A 17965-nucleotide genomic window follows, 5' to 3' on the forward strand; every position below is an offset into this window, starting at 1 on the left:
ACAAGTTGGCAGGAGTCCCTCCACTGCCGATTGTCAGAGCCCACTCAACTAGAACGCAGGCATCTTCGGCAGCCTTCCTGGAACACTTCCCAATCCAGGACATCTGTCGAGCTGCAACGTGGTTCTCAGTGCACACATTCATGACCCACTATGCCATCACGCAGCAGGCCAGGGACGACGCTGGGCAGAGCTGTGTTGCAATTTACACGTCCATGGACTCCTACCCACCTCCGAGGGGTACTGCTTGGGAGTCACCTAAGTTGAATGGACATGAGCAAGCACTCATGGAAGAAAAGACAGTTACCTTTTCCGTAACTGGTGTTCTTCGAGATGTGTTGCTCATGTCCATTCCACAACCCACCCTCCTTCCCCACTGTTGGAGTTTCCGGCAAGAAGGAACTGCGGGTGGGGGGAACCAGTGGCACCCTATATACCACAGCATGTGTGCGCCACTCCAGGGGGCGCCAGAGCCGGTCCCCTACGGATACAGCTGGGGGAAAAACTTCTGGCACCACACACACCTAAGTTGAATGGACATGAGCAACACATCTCTAAGAACACTAGTTACGGAAAAGGTCACTGTCTTTTTAGTTGGGTTTCAGCATCTAAGAAACTGAAATTAAGCTGAAAGTTATTTTCATTATTGTGGACTTTACATTTTGAAAATGAATAAAATGTTTGTTCTGCAAAAGGTTATCGATACTTCAGTTTTCCAGGAGACTTTTAAGCCAAACATAATGAAATGCCACAGGTTCCTTCTTTGAAGAAGTTGGATCCAGTTGTCAGTTAAATAACAGACCGTTTCACTGCTCCAACAGCACAGAGGAACCCATAAAAGCTGAAAAATCTGGCCAGTGAATCCCCAGTCTTAGGGCATCCCTTTATTGCACCAGCTCTTCCCACCTCCTCTCACAGCCACTGGAACTGAGACTTATGCTCTTTGACTCTTCTCAACTGCTAGAAAGGCCTTTTGGAGTTGCTGAATGTAAGTTAAAACAGCCCTGATTTATGCTACACAGTCCTCTGACCAGACCCAGAACACAGGGATGTGTAAAGGTGACATTAATAATAATAATGCCTAGCTTTTAATCTGTAGTTCTCAAAGTACTCACAACCATTTTAATGTATTTAGCCTCACAGCACCCCTATGAGGCAAGACAGTGCTGTTATCCCCCTTCTACAGGGCTGCTCACTGACTTGTCCAAGGTCACTCAGGAAATTTGTGGCAGAGTAGGGACTTGAACCCGTATCTCTCAGGTCCTAGGCCAGTGTCTTAGCAATTGTACTATCCTTCCTCCTCTTCATACACTTAGAGTAGCTTGGCTGGAACTGATAATCAAGCCCACTAGGATTTATTTTAATCATATAAACTACTTAAAATGTTCTTTGGGGCATTTGAACACTTAAACTATAAAAAATGAAATCAATCGATTAGCAACATAAACTGGAATTATACAGCATATTTTCTCTTCTCAATGGTGTGTCTAGATGATCATTTGTCAATCTTAAATTTACTTACCCAACATTCACCAAGTTCATGTAAGAACATAGGCCCATGGTAATGCTGTTTTTGCCATGTTACTGTATGTGTGTTTGTACTGCTCAAATGATGAGTGCTTGGAGTTTGCCCAAGTGTTGCCGGTGATGAGAAATATCGAAATAGGTTTTTGTATATAGGAGGAATTCAGAAATCAGCTCATCCATTAGAATGGCAACTGAGAGCTGCATGTTTCAGAGTAGCAGCCGTGTTAGTCTGTATTCGCAAAAAGAAAAGGAGTACTTGTGGCATCTTAGAGACTAACAAACTTATTTGAGCATAAGCTTTCGTGAGCTACAGCTCACTTCATCAGATGCTGCATGTGGTTTATGTTGTGGTATTAAAATATCAGCATTCCCCACAGAAGATCCTTAACAATGCATTGTTATAAATGAACCATATATGCCGAGAATGTTTCCCATTAATGTGCGTCATATAAGGCGGCGCACAATGTGCCATGATAGATTTTCCATATGTGTCATAGGAAGATCCTGACATTTCCGTAATGTAACTTACACATAATACATCAGCCTTGAGTTGCATCACCTCAAATCAGACCTAGACACAAGGTGTCATGTAGAAAGGCATGCAACTGAACAGGGATCTTCCTGCAGATGAGTCATATGCTTCAGTAATATATGGCACCAGGTCCTTTCCCTGAGGCTCTGTAATAAGAAATGCTATTTAGCACTTGAATAACAATGTATGCAAGACTTTCTAAAGTGCTTTCAAGATGCAGAATATTGTTCTAAGCTACTAATTAATAATTTAAATACCAGATTCCACATAATGCGTCCTCTTGTTTGACTGTCCATATCAGAACCTTTTCTTTGTTAATTCTGTGCAGTTCTTAAACATTTAAATCTATTAATGACTGTTCCTTCCAGTGGGGAGAAGCTACCATTGGAATTCCTCAGGAAGTGGTATCAGGACCAATAGTGTTCAATGCCCACCACATCCAATTCCTGATTATACTTCATCAGTAAAACTTTCTGGCTACACAAAACTACTTGGATAAAGGAGAAATTGGGGATTATGAGAAGCTTCAAAAGAGCAAGTCTAACTGGATAACTGAACAAAGATGTCTACTTGCTACCCAGCAGTCTGCTTCATTGGGCATTTGGTTTTCTAAAAATGGCAAAGTGTCTGTATGCACTAAATGGAAATAAACTACTGAAAAATGACATTCCCATATAAAAGATTTAGATTGCATCTGGGATTGTAAAAATCCTGTGGATCCGCCAGACCTACTCACTGCATCTCTAAAAGATCTGCTCTAGGAATTATTTGGGGGAAGTTCTGTGGCCTGTGCCATATAGATAAGACTAGATGATCACATCTTGGTCCTTTCTGGCTTTAGAATCTGTAATCTATGACTCTTTAGTGAGCACAAGAATCCTTCAGTGGAGAATATCATCTATTCTGCTCCTGCATAAAAATGAAGCAGAGTGAAATAGACAAGGATCCTCTGTTGAGGGGAGATCTCTGTAGGGGAGTACCAAAGTGGAGAGTGATGGAGGGAGTCGAACATGGAAGGGGTTTGCTTCCAAGGGGTCTATTGGTTGTGCTTCCAAGTTGGGAACCAAGGTTGAAGCATTGTTTCCTAGGCCAGCATGGGCTGGCAGAAAGCTCTACCATATAGCAACCACTATCTAATCTGACTGAAAAATCCAAATGATAATGACCAGGGTTGTGCTGGGAACAGTTTGCTGGTATAGCTAATGCTGGCAAACCCTCCTAGTGTAGATGCAGGATATACTGGCAAAAGGGTGATTTTGCTGGTATAATTTATACCATTTCTCTAAGTGAAATAAGCTGTGCTGGCAAAAAAGCATTTTCCTGTGGGTATAACACACTAGGGCTTTTACCGGTATAGAAATGTTGCCAAAAAACACCCCTAACTGACATTACTATACCAGCAAAAGCTTCTAGTGCAGACTTGGCCTATGAGGGTGTGGAAGAGTTCGAGGTGACTTCAAAGGGGAGAAAAAAAGCATCTGATCTTTCTTTGCTTCCTTTTGTTGTATATAGAAGTTCTGACCTTTTAAAGTTTCCCCCTCCCCCCCCTACTTTAGAAATATTAAATCTTCCTTGTTCTCATTTGACACTTGCCTTGGAGTAGCCAAGTGGACTGGGAGCCTTCCAAGCAGTGTGAAATTTTTCAGTGTTCTTATTCCAACTGATCGTTAGGCAGGCAGGTTCAATAGCTGTTATGAAAAACCAAATGGAAAATAGAAGTTTTGAACAGTCTTAGTAAAAATCCCTGCTCTCAGTTGCTCAGGTTCCACTTAGTTCTGTGATGTCAGAATCCCAGTGGTTCTCCAGTTGTCCATAGAATCTGCTGTGAACATCAGTATCAGATCTGCATTTTTCAACTATTTTTGTAAAAAAAAAAACAGACTATGAAGGCAGAAAAGAAGGCCGGGTTTGAAGGGAAAAAAATCTTCCCAGCATTCATTATAAATATAAAAAATGCAACCCCTCTTCCATAGCTCCACAGAACTTTCCACACAGCCTGCCACTATGGAAAGAAACCTGGTTTATCTCAGCCGGAGGGAGAGAGATTCCTGATGTATGGTGTCAGGGTTGGAGGTGCAAGGGGATAAATCCTGAGAGAGACCTGGACAAAAAGAAGTGGAAGGAGAGAGTGTGACAAATAATGGGGGTTTGGCAGAAGAGGAATTCGCAACAATCTCTGGGGAGGGTGAATTTGTTTGGTTGCAATCCAATTGTTAACTGGATTGGTAGTTGAAAACAGCCAGTAATAATCACCCCTAAACTTCCCCTACTGCAGTTTTAGAAAAAAGAATTCTAGTGTGGGGAGCGACTGTGACACTAAGACAGGTTTCAAAGTAGCAGCCGTGTTAGTCTGTATTCTGCATCCGATGAAGTGAGCTGTAGCTCACGAAAGCTCATGCTCAAATAAATTGGTTAGTCTCTAAGGTGCCACAAGTCCTCCTTTTTCTTTTTGTGACACTAAGGCAACTCTTACCCGAGAGAAAAGGAAATTATTGCTTTATGTGCCATATATTCAACTTGTGGAATTCACTGCTACTTGATATCAGGGTGACAGTGTAAGCAGGCTTTTAAGAAAGTGATGATAAAATCATTTAGACTTGCATTCATTTTAACTGGCACAGCTGCAATGTTAGATGGGTGGATAATCCAACCTTCCCTTTTGGGATGCAGTCTGTTTGCCTGTGGCGGATTTACCCCTGCCTCTTCTCCTTTATTTAGTGCAAGAATAATTAGCTCTGTTGGAAGGCTTTTCTAATACCTGCTCACATTTAAATAGGGCCACACCTTTCAACTCCATTGAAATGCATTGGATTAGGACTCAGGGCTTTTTGGTTGGAAGGGACAAAGTAGCAAGCAGAGTCCCTCCAAATGGAGGCATTTAGCATGCATCCCTATTTATTTTAATTTTCTACTAACCTCTGAAGTGTTATGTACTGGCTGGTATCAGAGGCAGGATCTCAGATTAGATTGACTTGGCATAGCAATGCCTATCTTTAAGTTTAGAAAAGTATTGAAATGCTGCTCCAGCTGGCTTAGCTCTCTCTTAGCTTGGATCTAGGAATTACACTACTCCAGCTGAGAATCTGCCTCTGAAGCAAAGCATTCCTCTTTAGTAAAACTTGTTACACTCCTTCATGTCGGAGGGGGAAGAAACCAGCTTTTCAACTCCGGGTACAAAAGATGTCCCCCCCAGCGTGTAAACGGAGAGGCGTAGGTGTGTCATTAACGGTCAGTTCACGAATGATACACGACTCCGCGGGAGCACGCCCATGAAACATATGTTCCTGCCCCTCCCGCTGCCTTGAGGTCTGCGTGCTTTGAACTCCCAGCTCACAAGGCGGGCTGTGCTATCCCATGGAAACATGAGCGGGACCCTCCCGCAGGTTTCTGAGAGCTCCGGAGCGGAGTTTATAGTGAAGTAGCAGTGGAAACGCTGCGGACGTGGATTAAAAGTAAAGCTTCTGAAGGCAGGAGACAGCATGGTGGCTCATGATGAAGTTGGAGGTCTCCTTCCGATTAAAAGGACCATTCGAGTCCTAGATGCTCAGAATCAATCTTTCAGAGAACAAGAGGTAAGGCGACCCTTTCTGGCACTGCTGCCTGGTGTGATTTATGGTGAACCGGTCCAAATTCTACCAGCTTTCCTTTGACTTTTTTGTCTCTTGTCAACTGTTGTGTGTTAGAAGATTAATCCTTCTTATGGCAAAACTGCTCCAGCACTTATCCTGCTTATTATGCTAACGCCGAGGGGGCAATTGGGAACAGGACTCCATTGTGCTAGGCACTGTACCAACGTAGCCTTAAAGACTTTACAAGCTAGGAAGTAGTAATGAGTACTGAATCTAGTAGTTCTGTACGTGTACTCTGGCTGGTTAGACTCTGACTTCCAAACCGAAGTCGGTTAGCACAGCAGACTTTGGAACTTGCCATATCTGATACAGATAGAACACCTGTTTATTTTCTGCTGTATGTGGATTAATTTTTAATTTGTATTAGACTTCTGCTTTAATGACAGTTTTCACAGGACTATGTTCAGAAAAACTTCCTTAGTAGCTGAGGTAGATCGAGAAAACAGAAAATTGCAGCGGAGAGGTCTGCCTTTTTATATTCTGCCAAGTTTGTATTTTGTACCCTTCCTCTAACAGGAAACAGTTTAAACCTGTGGCTTATCTGTCTTGGACACTGCTTAGTCTGGACTTTATTTTAATTTTGACCTCAAGGAATTATATGGATAGAATTACTTTGTGGAAATTTTAAATATCTTTTTCTTTTTTGCTGGAATAGGACTTTAAGGACACAGGATTCAGAGTTTTTATGTATTTTTATTTTTGTTAGAGATTAGAAAGATTAAAGCATTCTTTTAAAAAAATTCTAATAATTCTGTTTTAGCTAAAAGCTGGCATCTTGTGGTACTTCTTCCAGATCTTTATAGTAAGTTTAAGTATTTTTGAAGCGTTGTTTAATGCTAACATGAGAGCATAAAATTAAGAATTTATGATCAGTGGTGTTTCATGGTTTTGTTTTTCTGCCGATGATTGGTTATACTGTTTCTCTTCCATACCTTGAGAATTAGTTTTATTTTGTCTTTCATTAAGTGTTTGTTTTTAGTGTAGTATGAAAATAAAAAAAACTTAAGAAAGATTTAGGACAATCTTATAGAATCCCATAAACTTAAATCTGATGGGTAAAACTTTCAAAAGCACTATGAACTTAAGTGATTTAGAAGCACCTAAGTCACTTTTAAAAATGGGACTTAGGCATCTAAGTCACTTAGACATTTTTTGAATATTTTATCCTAAATGTGTAAAGGCCTGATCCTACAACAATGTATGCCTCTGAGTAATGTTGCTCATGTGAGTAGTCCCCTTGGAGTCACTGGGACTACTTGTATGAGTAAAGTTAAGGGCATGCTCGCAGGATCAGGCCCTAAACTGGGTTTGTTTCCTCCATAAGACTTTTTCTAAAACCGTGCTATTTAATGACTCACGCATTATTTCTTATTGGCTGCTTTGCAGATGTTTTTTCTATTAAGGTGTTTACTATGTGTGTAAACAAGTAAGGTTATTTAAAAAAAAAAAAAAAACTTTAATGTTGTGTAAGTCAGCCCTATTGCATTCCTGGAGGATTATTGCATACCTCGTGTGTTGACGCAAGGCACAAGTCCAGCAATCCAGTAGAAATGTACTGCCTACGGTATCATCTTGTTAAGAGATGTACATTACAAAAATGTCAATTCTGTAGTAAAAATCTATTTGACACAAGTTTAAAGTTAAACTATTAAAGTTCTTTTAGTGTCAGTTTCTAAAACATTTATAATCCTGCTTTAAGTAGAGAAACTTAAATGCAACCTCAGCTAAGGAGTCACTACTGTCATTTCATAATATATAAGAAAAACTAGATGCTGAGAGAGTTGTGAAATAAACAAGGTTAAAAACAGTGTAAGGAATAAATCTGTATCCTTGTATGTATTTATATGTTAGGCTGCATATTGGACATGTAATTATTATTTCTGGTTTGGGCTGTCAGTAATTACTTTAAGTGAATTTTAGTGTTTGGGCCAGGTACTCAGTTGCTGTCGCCAGCCAGGGGAAGTCCTTCATCCACCAAAGAGGTACAGCACAATGCTTCCCCCTCCACCGTGATCACCTTTTTCACTACAAGGAAGTGAGAAGGTGGTTTAATTTATTCAATACTTGGCCTCTGCTGAAACTCAGTTTGAGATGTGGACAACTATCTGCTAAGAACTGGACTGAGCTCAAGCAGACTCGTTGCACATAAATCTTTAAATAATTCTCAGATAGCAATTACATCTCTACACTTCTGACAGAGACCATATTTAAACTAGTGAGTTCAGTCCCTTTTGAATCTTGCTGGTAACATTTGGCAGTAATTTGGGCTGTGAATATTTTTTCAATTTCTCACCAGCTTTTCCCATGTTTGTATGCCCTTGTATGTGGAATGTATAACTACACCTGATGATGTAGTACATGATCCTTGTAAAAATAGTAATAATTGCTGTGGAGGAAATATTGTACACAGTGCAGGCTCTTAACATTTTAATTCCTTTTGCACTTAAAGAAAACAGAAACCACTTTGGACTGAATCAGCTACAAAATGTGGCTTTTTAAAATGTGACACATTTGTACCTGTGAAGGAAAAGGTCTTGGAAACTCCTAATTGTTCTCTGCTTCTTCTACCTTCTGAATGGAAAGTGGAAACATTGCTTTCAACCTGAAATCTTTGCCTGCAATGTCTAGCCCAGATACTTTGTTTAAAACAAACAAACAAACAAAAAGGCCTGGAAAAACTGGTTTTTCAAATGGAAAGAGACATGCTGTTAACTATTGCAGCACTGATGCTGAACTAAAACCCAAGAAAGTTTAATAAATGTTAGTTTTTTCTTGAAACTGTAGATTTCCGTAAGTAGAGCTACCCAACAATGAGCTATACTGTTTCCAAATGCAGTACTTTTAAATACTGAGCTAATATCATCCCTAATATAAACTAAATTGAAACTAATGGAGTTTACCCCAGGTATGAACTTGGCCCAATGTGGAGTTAAACCCAAAGCTGACATACAGAGAGCATGGCAAAATGCAGTATTTATCCTTTGAAGAAGGAAAACAGGTTTTTGCTAAACTAAGTTTGTGGTGTTATGGTGGTTTCTGTTTTGGGCAATCTTTCCTTCTTCATGTAGCCAAGGCTCTCTGGCTTTGAATTCCTTGGTGGAGGGCAAGTTTATCTAGAAAGCTTTCTGATTGTGCTAATTTGTTACTGGTGATGGTTTGTGCAAAATTCATTCTTCCTTAATGCACAGGAGTACTTTGGGGTGTATGGCTTTATTCTTTGTTTAAGAAAGAGAAGTACTTTTGCTGTTTTCACTTCACACTAGTGTTGGCATGTCTCAGTTTGTATCAATTTATCTGTTCTAAAGAGTGGTAATTTATAAATCCATTCAAACAGGGAGCTCCTTTGTACCGTCTTAGCAAATGGAAAGGAATGCCTTCTGCCAGGCCTTGTGCATATGCATGTGTCACTTCAGTCTCGCACAGATGTGCTGCAAAGGCATTCACATGTGTGCATTAGTGCATATACTGTGTCATTGTATCTCAGATCTAGAAAGGCTGCTCCTTTGACCCTTTATCAGAGTGAGTTGAGAAATATTATACAAACATCTCATCTGAAACACTGAGATTTCTTACACTATTCATTTTCACTGCCATATTCTTCCTTCTCATCTCATTTGTATTTCTGTTCTTGGTAGATCTGCATATTTGGTTAATGTCTGTATAAATTCTGCTTATGTTCCTCACTAACTCTCAAGCCTTTCTTAGCTTCATTCTGGTACTTTGATATAAAGTTAAATAGAACTGTAGAATCCATCCCAATGCTCCCTTCAGAAACTTTTATAATTCATTAAGGTGCCGTCTCTTCCAAAGAATATGGGCCAGAGCTTTCTAAACGTTTGAATGATCTCTTTGCTGATGGACTCTGTGTATTTAGTACTGTTAAATGGGTCTTCCGTTGCAAATAATGGTCACTGGGACATAACCAGTATGTTCAGCATAAATGAAATGGATAACCAACTTCCTAGTCTTAATGTCATTTTGTTTGCAGCTCTTTTCTGATACTGTATTTTTTCATATTCTCTGTGTATAAATAAAGTCTGCTGCAGTTTCCACGGCATGCATCCGATGAAGTGAGCTGTAGCTCACGAAAGCTCATGCCCAAATAAATTGGTTAGTCTCTAAGGTGCCACAAGTACTCCTTTTCTTTTTGTAATATCTTAGTTGTTTTAAGATTGTTAGAATGTGGCACGTGTGAATGTGGCCTCAGCTATCTTATACTGTGCTGAAATTATTTTCATGCTATAGTTGATGCCCCTGTTCCTACTGAAATTAAGTGGTGCTTTTTTCCCCTACAGCTCTAAAGACTTCATTTATATCTTCCCCTCAGTCATCTCTTGCTTAATATTGTATATGGGAAGATCTGATTGCTATTCATAGTGTGGCCTCAGTCTGATCTCCTTTACACAGGTTTTACCCCAGTGTAACTCCTCTGCCTTGAGTGGCACTCTTCCTGATTCCCACCATGGCAAATGTGATCCAAATCCAGTGCCATATGTTCCTTTTCTCCTTCTTTGGTTTTTGTCCCTACCCTTACTACACAGAAGCAAAGAATGTCTATGGCTTTAGGTACTTTCTTCGCAATCTGAGACAGGAAATGGAGACCATAGGGGCCCCTATCTCAATCACTTATGTAATCTTTTCATTCTCCACCTTATTCTCTTTCTGCTTACTAGGGATGAATCCACCATAATTAACCAAAAGTGGCTGATAAGACCTTGATAAAATAGCTAATTAGGTTAACTCATTACATTGGTTGTCTAAACCTTCTTTTAAAGTAAACATAACAATAGTAAACCTTAACTGAAGTATCACTGTGATCCGGCAGTCAATTTCAGAGTGTCATTCACTATAGATATGTAACTTGCAATTATTTTTATGTATAACAGAATACTTTGCCTGTCTTGCAGTTTTTCTTCTAGCATCAAACTTTCATTCCATCTTTGCCTTACCTCCCATTGTGCATATCTTTCCTTTCGGACAGTTTCTCTGTATCAGGAACCGTATTTTGTAATTACCCTAGCTTGATTATTTTATTAAAATCATATCTGATGTTAAGAGCCTACAGGCTGCAATGAGATGATGACTTTCTATCTATGGAGGTGCTTCCACTGGAACAGAATTTTTTAATATTTATTGATGAGACTCGTTGTACAAATCAGTGTTCTGCAAAATCAACAACTTTGTTTTTCGGAGTTAAATGATACGAAAGAGAATCTGTTCTCATTTTAGAAAAATAGATCCTAGGCTGAGGGCTTTAAATTTAATCAGCTGACTTCTCCCTCCATATTTACCTGTGCTTCACTGGGATGTCCAGCATGTAATACATCTGCCATTTGTTATACTCACTACATAAAACTGTCTTGCGCTCTGGTTGTTCTTTATGCCTCCTGCCTCCAAAACAAAATAAAACAATGGAATCCATGTTCTCCTTGGGAGAAAACACTCAGTTCTAACACTAAAAGGGCAGATCCTCATCTGGTGTAAATTTGCCATAGCTCAATCAATGGGGTGGTGACAAGTTACATTTCGGCTGCGACTCAGCTAGTGTATCTCCAACTGTTCACAAAAAAAGTGAAGCCATTCTGAGTCTTGTCTATTTACTGTTCAAAGCTAATTTTGAACATCCTGATTATAATGGATTATAATAATCCTTGTCTCTTGCAACACTGAAGAACTTGTTTGCAACTTGAGTGTGACCTTCATGTTTAAATATTGACAGTGTCAGGTTCGACTTTAAGGGGGATGACTGCTTCAAAGCATTGTGCTTTTCTCTATTTTGAAACTATAAATCTGCTTATGCCTTAAACAAGCCTGGGCAGCATTGATACATCAAGGCTAAGTAAACCACAGTCAGTACAATGTGTTCTTTTTTTGTTTATAACTTACAGGAGCCAAGTAATAAGCGGATTCGACCTCTAGCTCGGGTCACATCCTTGGCGAACTTGATCTCCCCTGTAAGAAATGGTGCAGTCCGGCGTTTTGGTCAGACAATACAGGTAAAGAATATGTGAATATGGAAGCAATATGCCCTGTGGAATTGATGCCATAATTTCAAGGCATCTCTTGGGAAACTGACCCATACCAAATCAGTGCGCAGAAAGGAGCTGCTGGTTCCTAAACCACCCCTAGCTCATGGTGAAAAAAGCTCCCTTGAATGCACACCTGATAAGTAACTCTTAAGTGCTACGAGGTCCCTAAATGCAGATCAAATCTGATGTGCTCCAGGAATGACCTCTTCTATGCTCCTGAGCAATGCAAGCACATTGAGAGGGGTGAAGAGTTTGCTGCTTCTGTTGGTTTTATTTAAGTAGTATAAAATATCCATGTTGCTTGCAGTTTAGGAAGGGGGAAGGAATAAACCAGCTTAAAAGGAGGGAGTCAACTGATACACAAATCAGTGTATATTCTAGTAATGTACATGGTATGCATTATAGTGTGTGCTTAAACACAGAGTTACATTAGACCTAGATCTATAACCCAGATGTAGAGACATTGCAAAACACTAGAGATTGTTAGCGTCACCAGAACCCAGAGGTGGAATTAGTCTTAATTTATGCGCTTCATTGTGCCTTGTAAATAGATTTCAGTCTCCATTTTTTTCCTCCTCCAGAAGCAATTCTGGTTCACAGTGTGATGAGAGGGATGTGAGGAAAGAGTCTGGCAGTTGCAGATCATAGGGCTTTATCATCAGTTATGAAATACTCCTTTTACTTGAGGAAAAGCGTCTTCTGAGTGTGTCTTCCTGTTCTTGGCGGTAGAGGAAGGGCAAAGGGGGGTTGGGAGTGGTGTATGGATGACACTTACGTACATCTGCAAGAAATAAACTTTTCATATATTTTTTTTCCCCCTCCAATAGTCATTTTCCCTCCGTGGTGACAGCAAATCCCCCGGCTGTTCCCAGAAGTCATGTAGCAGATCTGCCGCCCCAACACCTCCTAAAAGAAGAAACAGTGTCCTTTGGTCAGAGATGTTAGATGTCAACATGAAAGAGACTCTGAGCACCAAAGAAATTAAACGCCAGGAGGTAGGCTGTCAATCAACTATTAGGCATTTGGTGCCTTTAGTTATCCTGTTCGGAGGAAGAGGAAGCAGATGAAGGGGGAGGGAGAAATTGTTATTTATTAAAGTGATTGTATTCTGTGGTATGCCCTGACTTAGAGGAAATGATCCACTTGTATTAACTTTCTGAAAATTAAGGACTCTATTGCTAAATTGATTAGTTATGTTGAGTGCCCAACTTCAGATGCCTCAAGGGAGCCTCGTTTTTCAGAAGGTGGTGCTCAGCACATCCAAAATCATTAGCCATTTTTGAAATTTTAGACTAGAGAGTTCTTTTTTTAAGACCAGATTATTTCCTCTAAAAGCTCTTGACAGTGGGTTAAGGGCCAAATGGTGAGGCCTTTGTATATTTAGTTTTTAGGCAGCACTTCTATTGACTAAGTAGAAACTGAGTAATGAATTCTGGGATTTTGACCTTCGTGTTCTTTTCAGGTAAATCTCTGCACTTCATATGCAAAAGTCGTGAGTAGGCAGGTGCTAGTATTTAGTTTGGCCGTTTAGTTTCAAAGTTTTCACACAGTTAAAAGTAGTGTACCTTTCTCAGCACAAAGGAAGAGGGAGGAATTACTTTGGATTGTAACACCGAGGTGGCACACTGGAGTTCAGCCAGCAGAACCTTGCTTGTTTCAGACTATGCAGAGACTTTGATTTGTTACTCACACTTAGGGTTTTTATCAAAAACTGAACAGAAATGGGGTACAAAGTATATAACATAGCAGTGTGTTCACGTTCAAAGAGCAGCTAGACTTAATTGTCCGCTTTGCTCTCTCAAATGAGGCAATAACTCAATGTCTTGCCCTCTCTCTCTCTCTCTCAGGCAATATATGAACTGTCCAGAGGAGAACAGGATTTAATTGAGGATCTGAAACTTGCCAGAAAGGCTAGTATTTTTCTTCTTTCCTTATGGTCAGTGATCACATATAAAAACTTAATGAGGTCATCTTCATGTGTGCAAACAGAGTGTGGATTAGCACTATGCTTTGAACCCACTGTGTATTGCATTAAAAATGGTGAAGTGAACAGTCCTACAGTCATTGTACTGGATTGTTTCATAATAAATCGGGTGAAAAAGTATACTCTGCAATAATCTAGTTCCACAGCAAATATTTGTGGGTACTCTTTCCCCATATAAAAGTTATCTTGGGAGCAGTTTCGGTACTAGAATCTTTTCTTCACTTTTGTGGTCCTGGTACCTGTATATAAGGCTCAATTCTGCATTCAAAGTCAATGGGACTGTTGCTGTTAACGTCCATGAGTGCGGGGTCAGACCTAGGCTGCACATGAGACCTTCCCGCTCTTAATAACTGTAGATCCACAAATATTTTCCCAACTGTACACTGCATTTAATACCTTTTTGGGGGGGATCTTGATGTAATTTTGCACTATTCCTTGACAGGCTTATCATGACCCCATGTTGAAACTGTCTATCATGGCAGAGGAGGAACTCACACACATATTTGGGGACTTGGATTCTTATATCCCTCTGCATGAAGGTAAGAGCAGCTACCTAATTTTCAGTCTTGGACAATAGTTAAAAATCTGCATTTTCTAATTCAAATCCTAAAGACTTCCTGACCCATACTGAGATGCTTGTGACATTTCCCATTTTTGCTTGTAAATTTCAGACTTCTTGGCAAGGCTCAGAGAAGCAACAAGACCTGATGGAACAGTGGAGCAGATTGGGCCCATACTTGTGAAATGGGTGAGTATCACTTTGGTCATTTACTCTAACTAGCTGACAGGGAAACAAGACCTAGAACTGTGATGAGTTTAAATGAGGTTTGAAGTTAGTAGCTACAAAGCAACAAGCTCTTGTTGCCTTATGTTAAAGATCTCGAGTGAAATCCCTGGCTGCACTGAAATCAATGGGAGTCCTTTGACACCAGTGGGGCGAGAATTTCACCCCTGCGATGACTTAAATTTGCAATGTCTTTTTTTTCTGGCCCCTTTATAAGTGAGGTGATCGCAGGACTCTTATCACCGTTTAACCTTAAACGTCAAAGGACTAGATGCAGAGCCATTCCCCCCACAAATTAACTGCACATATGCAATTTTAAATCTTCAATTCGTTTTAAGGTCAAACCAAATAGTCTGTTAAGAGATAATCCAACTGCATAAGTATGACATGTTTCTATGGGTCAATACTTCCCTCAAGAGAATCTAACTAATAAATGGTTTCAGAGTAGCAGCCGTGTTAGTCCGTATCCACGAAAAGAAAAGGAGGACTTGTGGCACCTTAGAGACTAACAAATTTATTTGAGCATGAGCTTTCGTGAGCTAATAAATGTTGCTCTGTTGTCCTTTTAGTTACCAGGACTCAATGCCTACAAAGGTTACTGCAGTAACCAATTGGCAGCCAAAGCTCTTCTGGATCAGAAGAAGCAAGACCGTAGAGTCCAGGACTTCCTTCAGCGCTGTCTTGAATCCCCTTTCAGTCGCAAGCTAGACCTCTGGAGCTTCCTAGATATTCCTCGAAGTCGGCTGGTGAAATATCCACTGCTCTTAAAAGAAATTCTTAAACATACTCCTAAAGATCATGCTGATGTCCAGATTTTGGAAGAAGCAGTAAGTAATAATGAAGATATTACGTAACCATATAACTCTGGGGTTATAAGAAAGCTCTTAAATCCTCAATCATGGAGGGGTATGTTTTTTAAAACAGGCCCAATCCTGCAAATGGAACTTCAGTGAAATTCAGTGGGTGATTTGTCCTGAGCTCTTACAGGATCAAAGCTAGTTATTATAGCAGAGTGTATGTAAAGAATGTAAACTAAAGCATAAATGTATGAATGTAAAGAATGTAAACTAAAGCATAAATCCCCATGCAATCAAACTTTTAAAACATTTTGTTTTATAGATCTCTATAATCCAAGGAGTCCTCTCTGACATCAACTTGAAGAAGGGAGAATCAGAATGTCAGTATTACATTGACAAGCTGGAATATCTGTACGAGAAGCAGAAGGACCCTAGAATCGAAGCCAGCAAAGTGTTACTGTGCCATGGGGAGCTGAAGAATAAGAATGGACATGTAAGTTTTGTCTGATTATTGGTATTTTATGTTAATTTGAAAGCTTGAAATTGGGAGCTTTCCTCCTGCTCCATCCCCACCTCTGGAGAAGGATAGACTGAAGCTGTTTGTTAGCCAGAGCAGAGCAGGGATCCTTTAAGCCCTCAGCCCTAATTTTAGAGGATGCTAACGAATCCAAAAATACCTAAAAAGAGAATTCATGTGATGTCTTGCTTTATTTTAATTTTACAGGAAAGCTGACTGCTGCCAGTGTTTCTAAGGGCCTTCAGATATTGCAAAATCATTCGCATAAAACTACCAAAGGAAGCATGCTATGCATTTAGCACTCAATCAAAAAGTTTTCCCTGTCTTAACATCTACTGTGAAGGTGTCATAACATTCCCAATAATGTAATCTGGCCTTTAGCTCTTCCAAACAAATGCTGTCTGCACAGAGCTACTTGAGTGGAAATGAAGTGACAACAGTTTATCTTCTCTCCAAGTCATCTTAATTACAGCAGCATTTGATAGCACCGCACTAGCTTTACAAGAACACCCTATAGAGCTTTACAAAGAACAGCGGACATACGCAGAGAGCAGATTCAGACCCACAGTCTTATGAAAACATCATCATTGTCAGGGGTCATATATTACTACAGAGGTACTATAACAGGACATTTAACGAGGTTCATGTAGGTAGGATTGATGATAGTGTAGCATCAACCCAGAGTGATGTGACTATTTTGAGAACAGTGTGTTTTAATCTGACTATAAATGCAAACATTTCCACCAGGCTACTCTGGGTTTTTTTCCTTTTTTAGAAGCTGTATGTTTTCCTCTTCCAAGACATCCTGGTTTTAACTCGGCCAGTCACTCGTAATGAGCGTCACTCTTACCAGGTGTACAGACAACCGATCCCAGTTCAGGAGCTGGTGCTGGAGGACCTGCAGGATGGCGATGTGAAAATGGGAGGGTCCTTCAGAGGGGCTTTTGGCAATTCAGATAAAGGTACAAAACAAGCCAATTAGTCCTCATTAGTAATGCACACTTGTCAAGCCACTCGGTGTAAAGGAATTAGTTAACATGCGGGGAGGTCTAGGAATTGTTGTGTGCACTTTAAGTCCTGCTCAGAGCGCGGGCAGGAAATGCGTGTGACCTGCCTTTGCACCGTCATAAGTGAATTGTGTCTGAAATGGTGGAAATCAAATGTGCAGACTAGATGCTTTGCATTCTCTGTTCAATGCACATGTTTTGAGAAATTCCTCCATAATCACAGCTGTTCAGATGTTTAGGACAGTAGTCTCAATAGAATCCTTAAGTACTAATTTGCAGAACTGATTTTCCTTTTCTGATGATTATCTTCAGCTAAAAATATCTTCAGAGTTCGGTTCCAAGACCCCTCCTCCGGCCAATCCCACACACTGCAGGCCAATGATATCTTCCACAAGCAGCAATGGTTTAATTGTATTAGAACGGCCATCGCACCTTTCCAGCGGGCTGCTGCTCCAACAGACCTGAAAGAATTGCCCGAGCTCAGTGAAGAGTCTGAAGAGAACAACCCATCTGCCTCCAACGTCAAAGTCCAGAGGAGGCAGTCCACTATGTCTGGCATAGTTCAGATGGAGCTAGACGAAAACACATCCGAGTGTGGATCCATTATGGACACGGAGGAAGCCAAGAGCGTGAAAACACACAGAACACAATCTGGGCACAAAAGAACAAGAGAAAAGCCATTAAGCAGCAAACGGAAAGAAACATTAGTGTAAAAGGAGCCCAGGGAATTCCTAGTGGAAGGACTGTTTATTTATAAATAATGTGTACATTTTTCTTCTTGTAACCTGAGCATGATGGGATTACTCTGCTGAACATAAATGTATTTTCTTTAATGGCAGCTACTGGTATGCAGTTAACACTGTTGAGCTGGAGTCTGTTTTTTGAAGAAGATATGGCAACCTTGATTGAGATTTTTAGTGTGAAATAAACAATGATTCAAAAGTTCTCGTGCTTTTGACTGTTATTTAATGGCAGACTTGAAGAGTAGACTTCAGTTTTCCAAAGCAGTGTTATGGTACCGTATTTGAAACGGGAAAACATCAAGTAATCTGTATTGGCGATAATGTCAATGTGCTCCCTTGAGGGAAATCCAGCAAGTTTCAGGCTATGCACCATTCACAACTTTTGGATCAATGTTGCAAAAGAACTTTAAAATTAGAAC

The 17965-nt window shown here is 40.2% G+C and overlaps 1 protein-coding gene across 2 annotated transcripts in view; it reads left to right on the plus strand.

Annotated features, from left to right (window-relative positions):
• Nucleotides 1-17745, plus strand: part of NET1 (neuroepithelial cell transforming 1) — a 72497-nt gene extending 54752 nt beyond the window's left edge. Inside the window, exons 1-10 of one of the 2 annotated variants that reach the window (XM_073328878.1) lie at nt 5358-5628; nt 11574-11681; nt 12542-12709; nt 13562-13624; nt 14141-14237; nt 14370-14446; nt 15052-15309; nt 15602-15772; nt 16572-16758; nt 17116-17745. In XM_073328878.1, the coding sequence (XP_073184979.1) occupies nt 5536-5628; nt 11574-11681; nt 12542-12709; nt 13562-13624; nt 14141-14237; nt 14370-14446; nt 15052-15309; nt 15602-15772; nt 16572-16758; nt 17116-17516 (1623 nt within the window). In that variant the 5' untranslated portion in view covers nt 5358-5535 and the 3' untranslated portion in view covers nt 17517-17745. Of the gene's footprint in view, nt 1-5357; nt 5629-11573; nt 11682-12541; nt 12710-13561; nt 13625-14140; nt 14238-14369; nt 14447-15051; nt 15310-15601; nt 15773-16571; nt 16759-17115 lie in introns of those variants that run through there. The other variant, XM_073328877.1, reaches the window with a different exon arrangement.
• Nucleotides 17746-17965: the final 220 nt, after the last annotated feature.

This window comes from Lepidochelys kempii, chromosome 1, assembly GCF_965140265.1.
Source record: "Lepidochelys kempii isolate rLepKem1 chromosome 1, rLepKem1.hap2, whole genome shotgun sequence".
Taxonomy (NCBI): Eukaryota; Metazoa; Chordata; order Testudines; family Cheloniidae; genus Lepidochelys; species Lepidochelys kempii.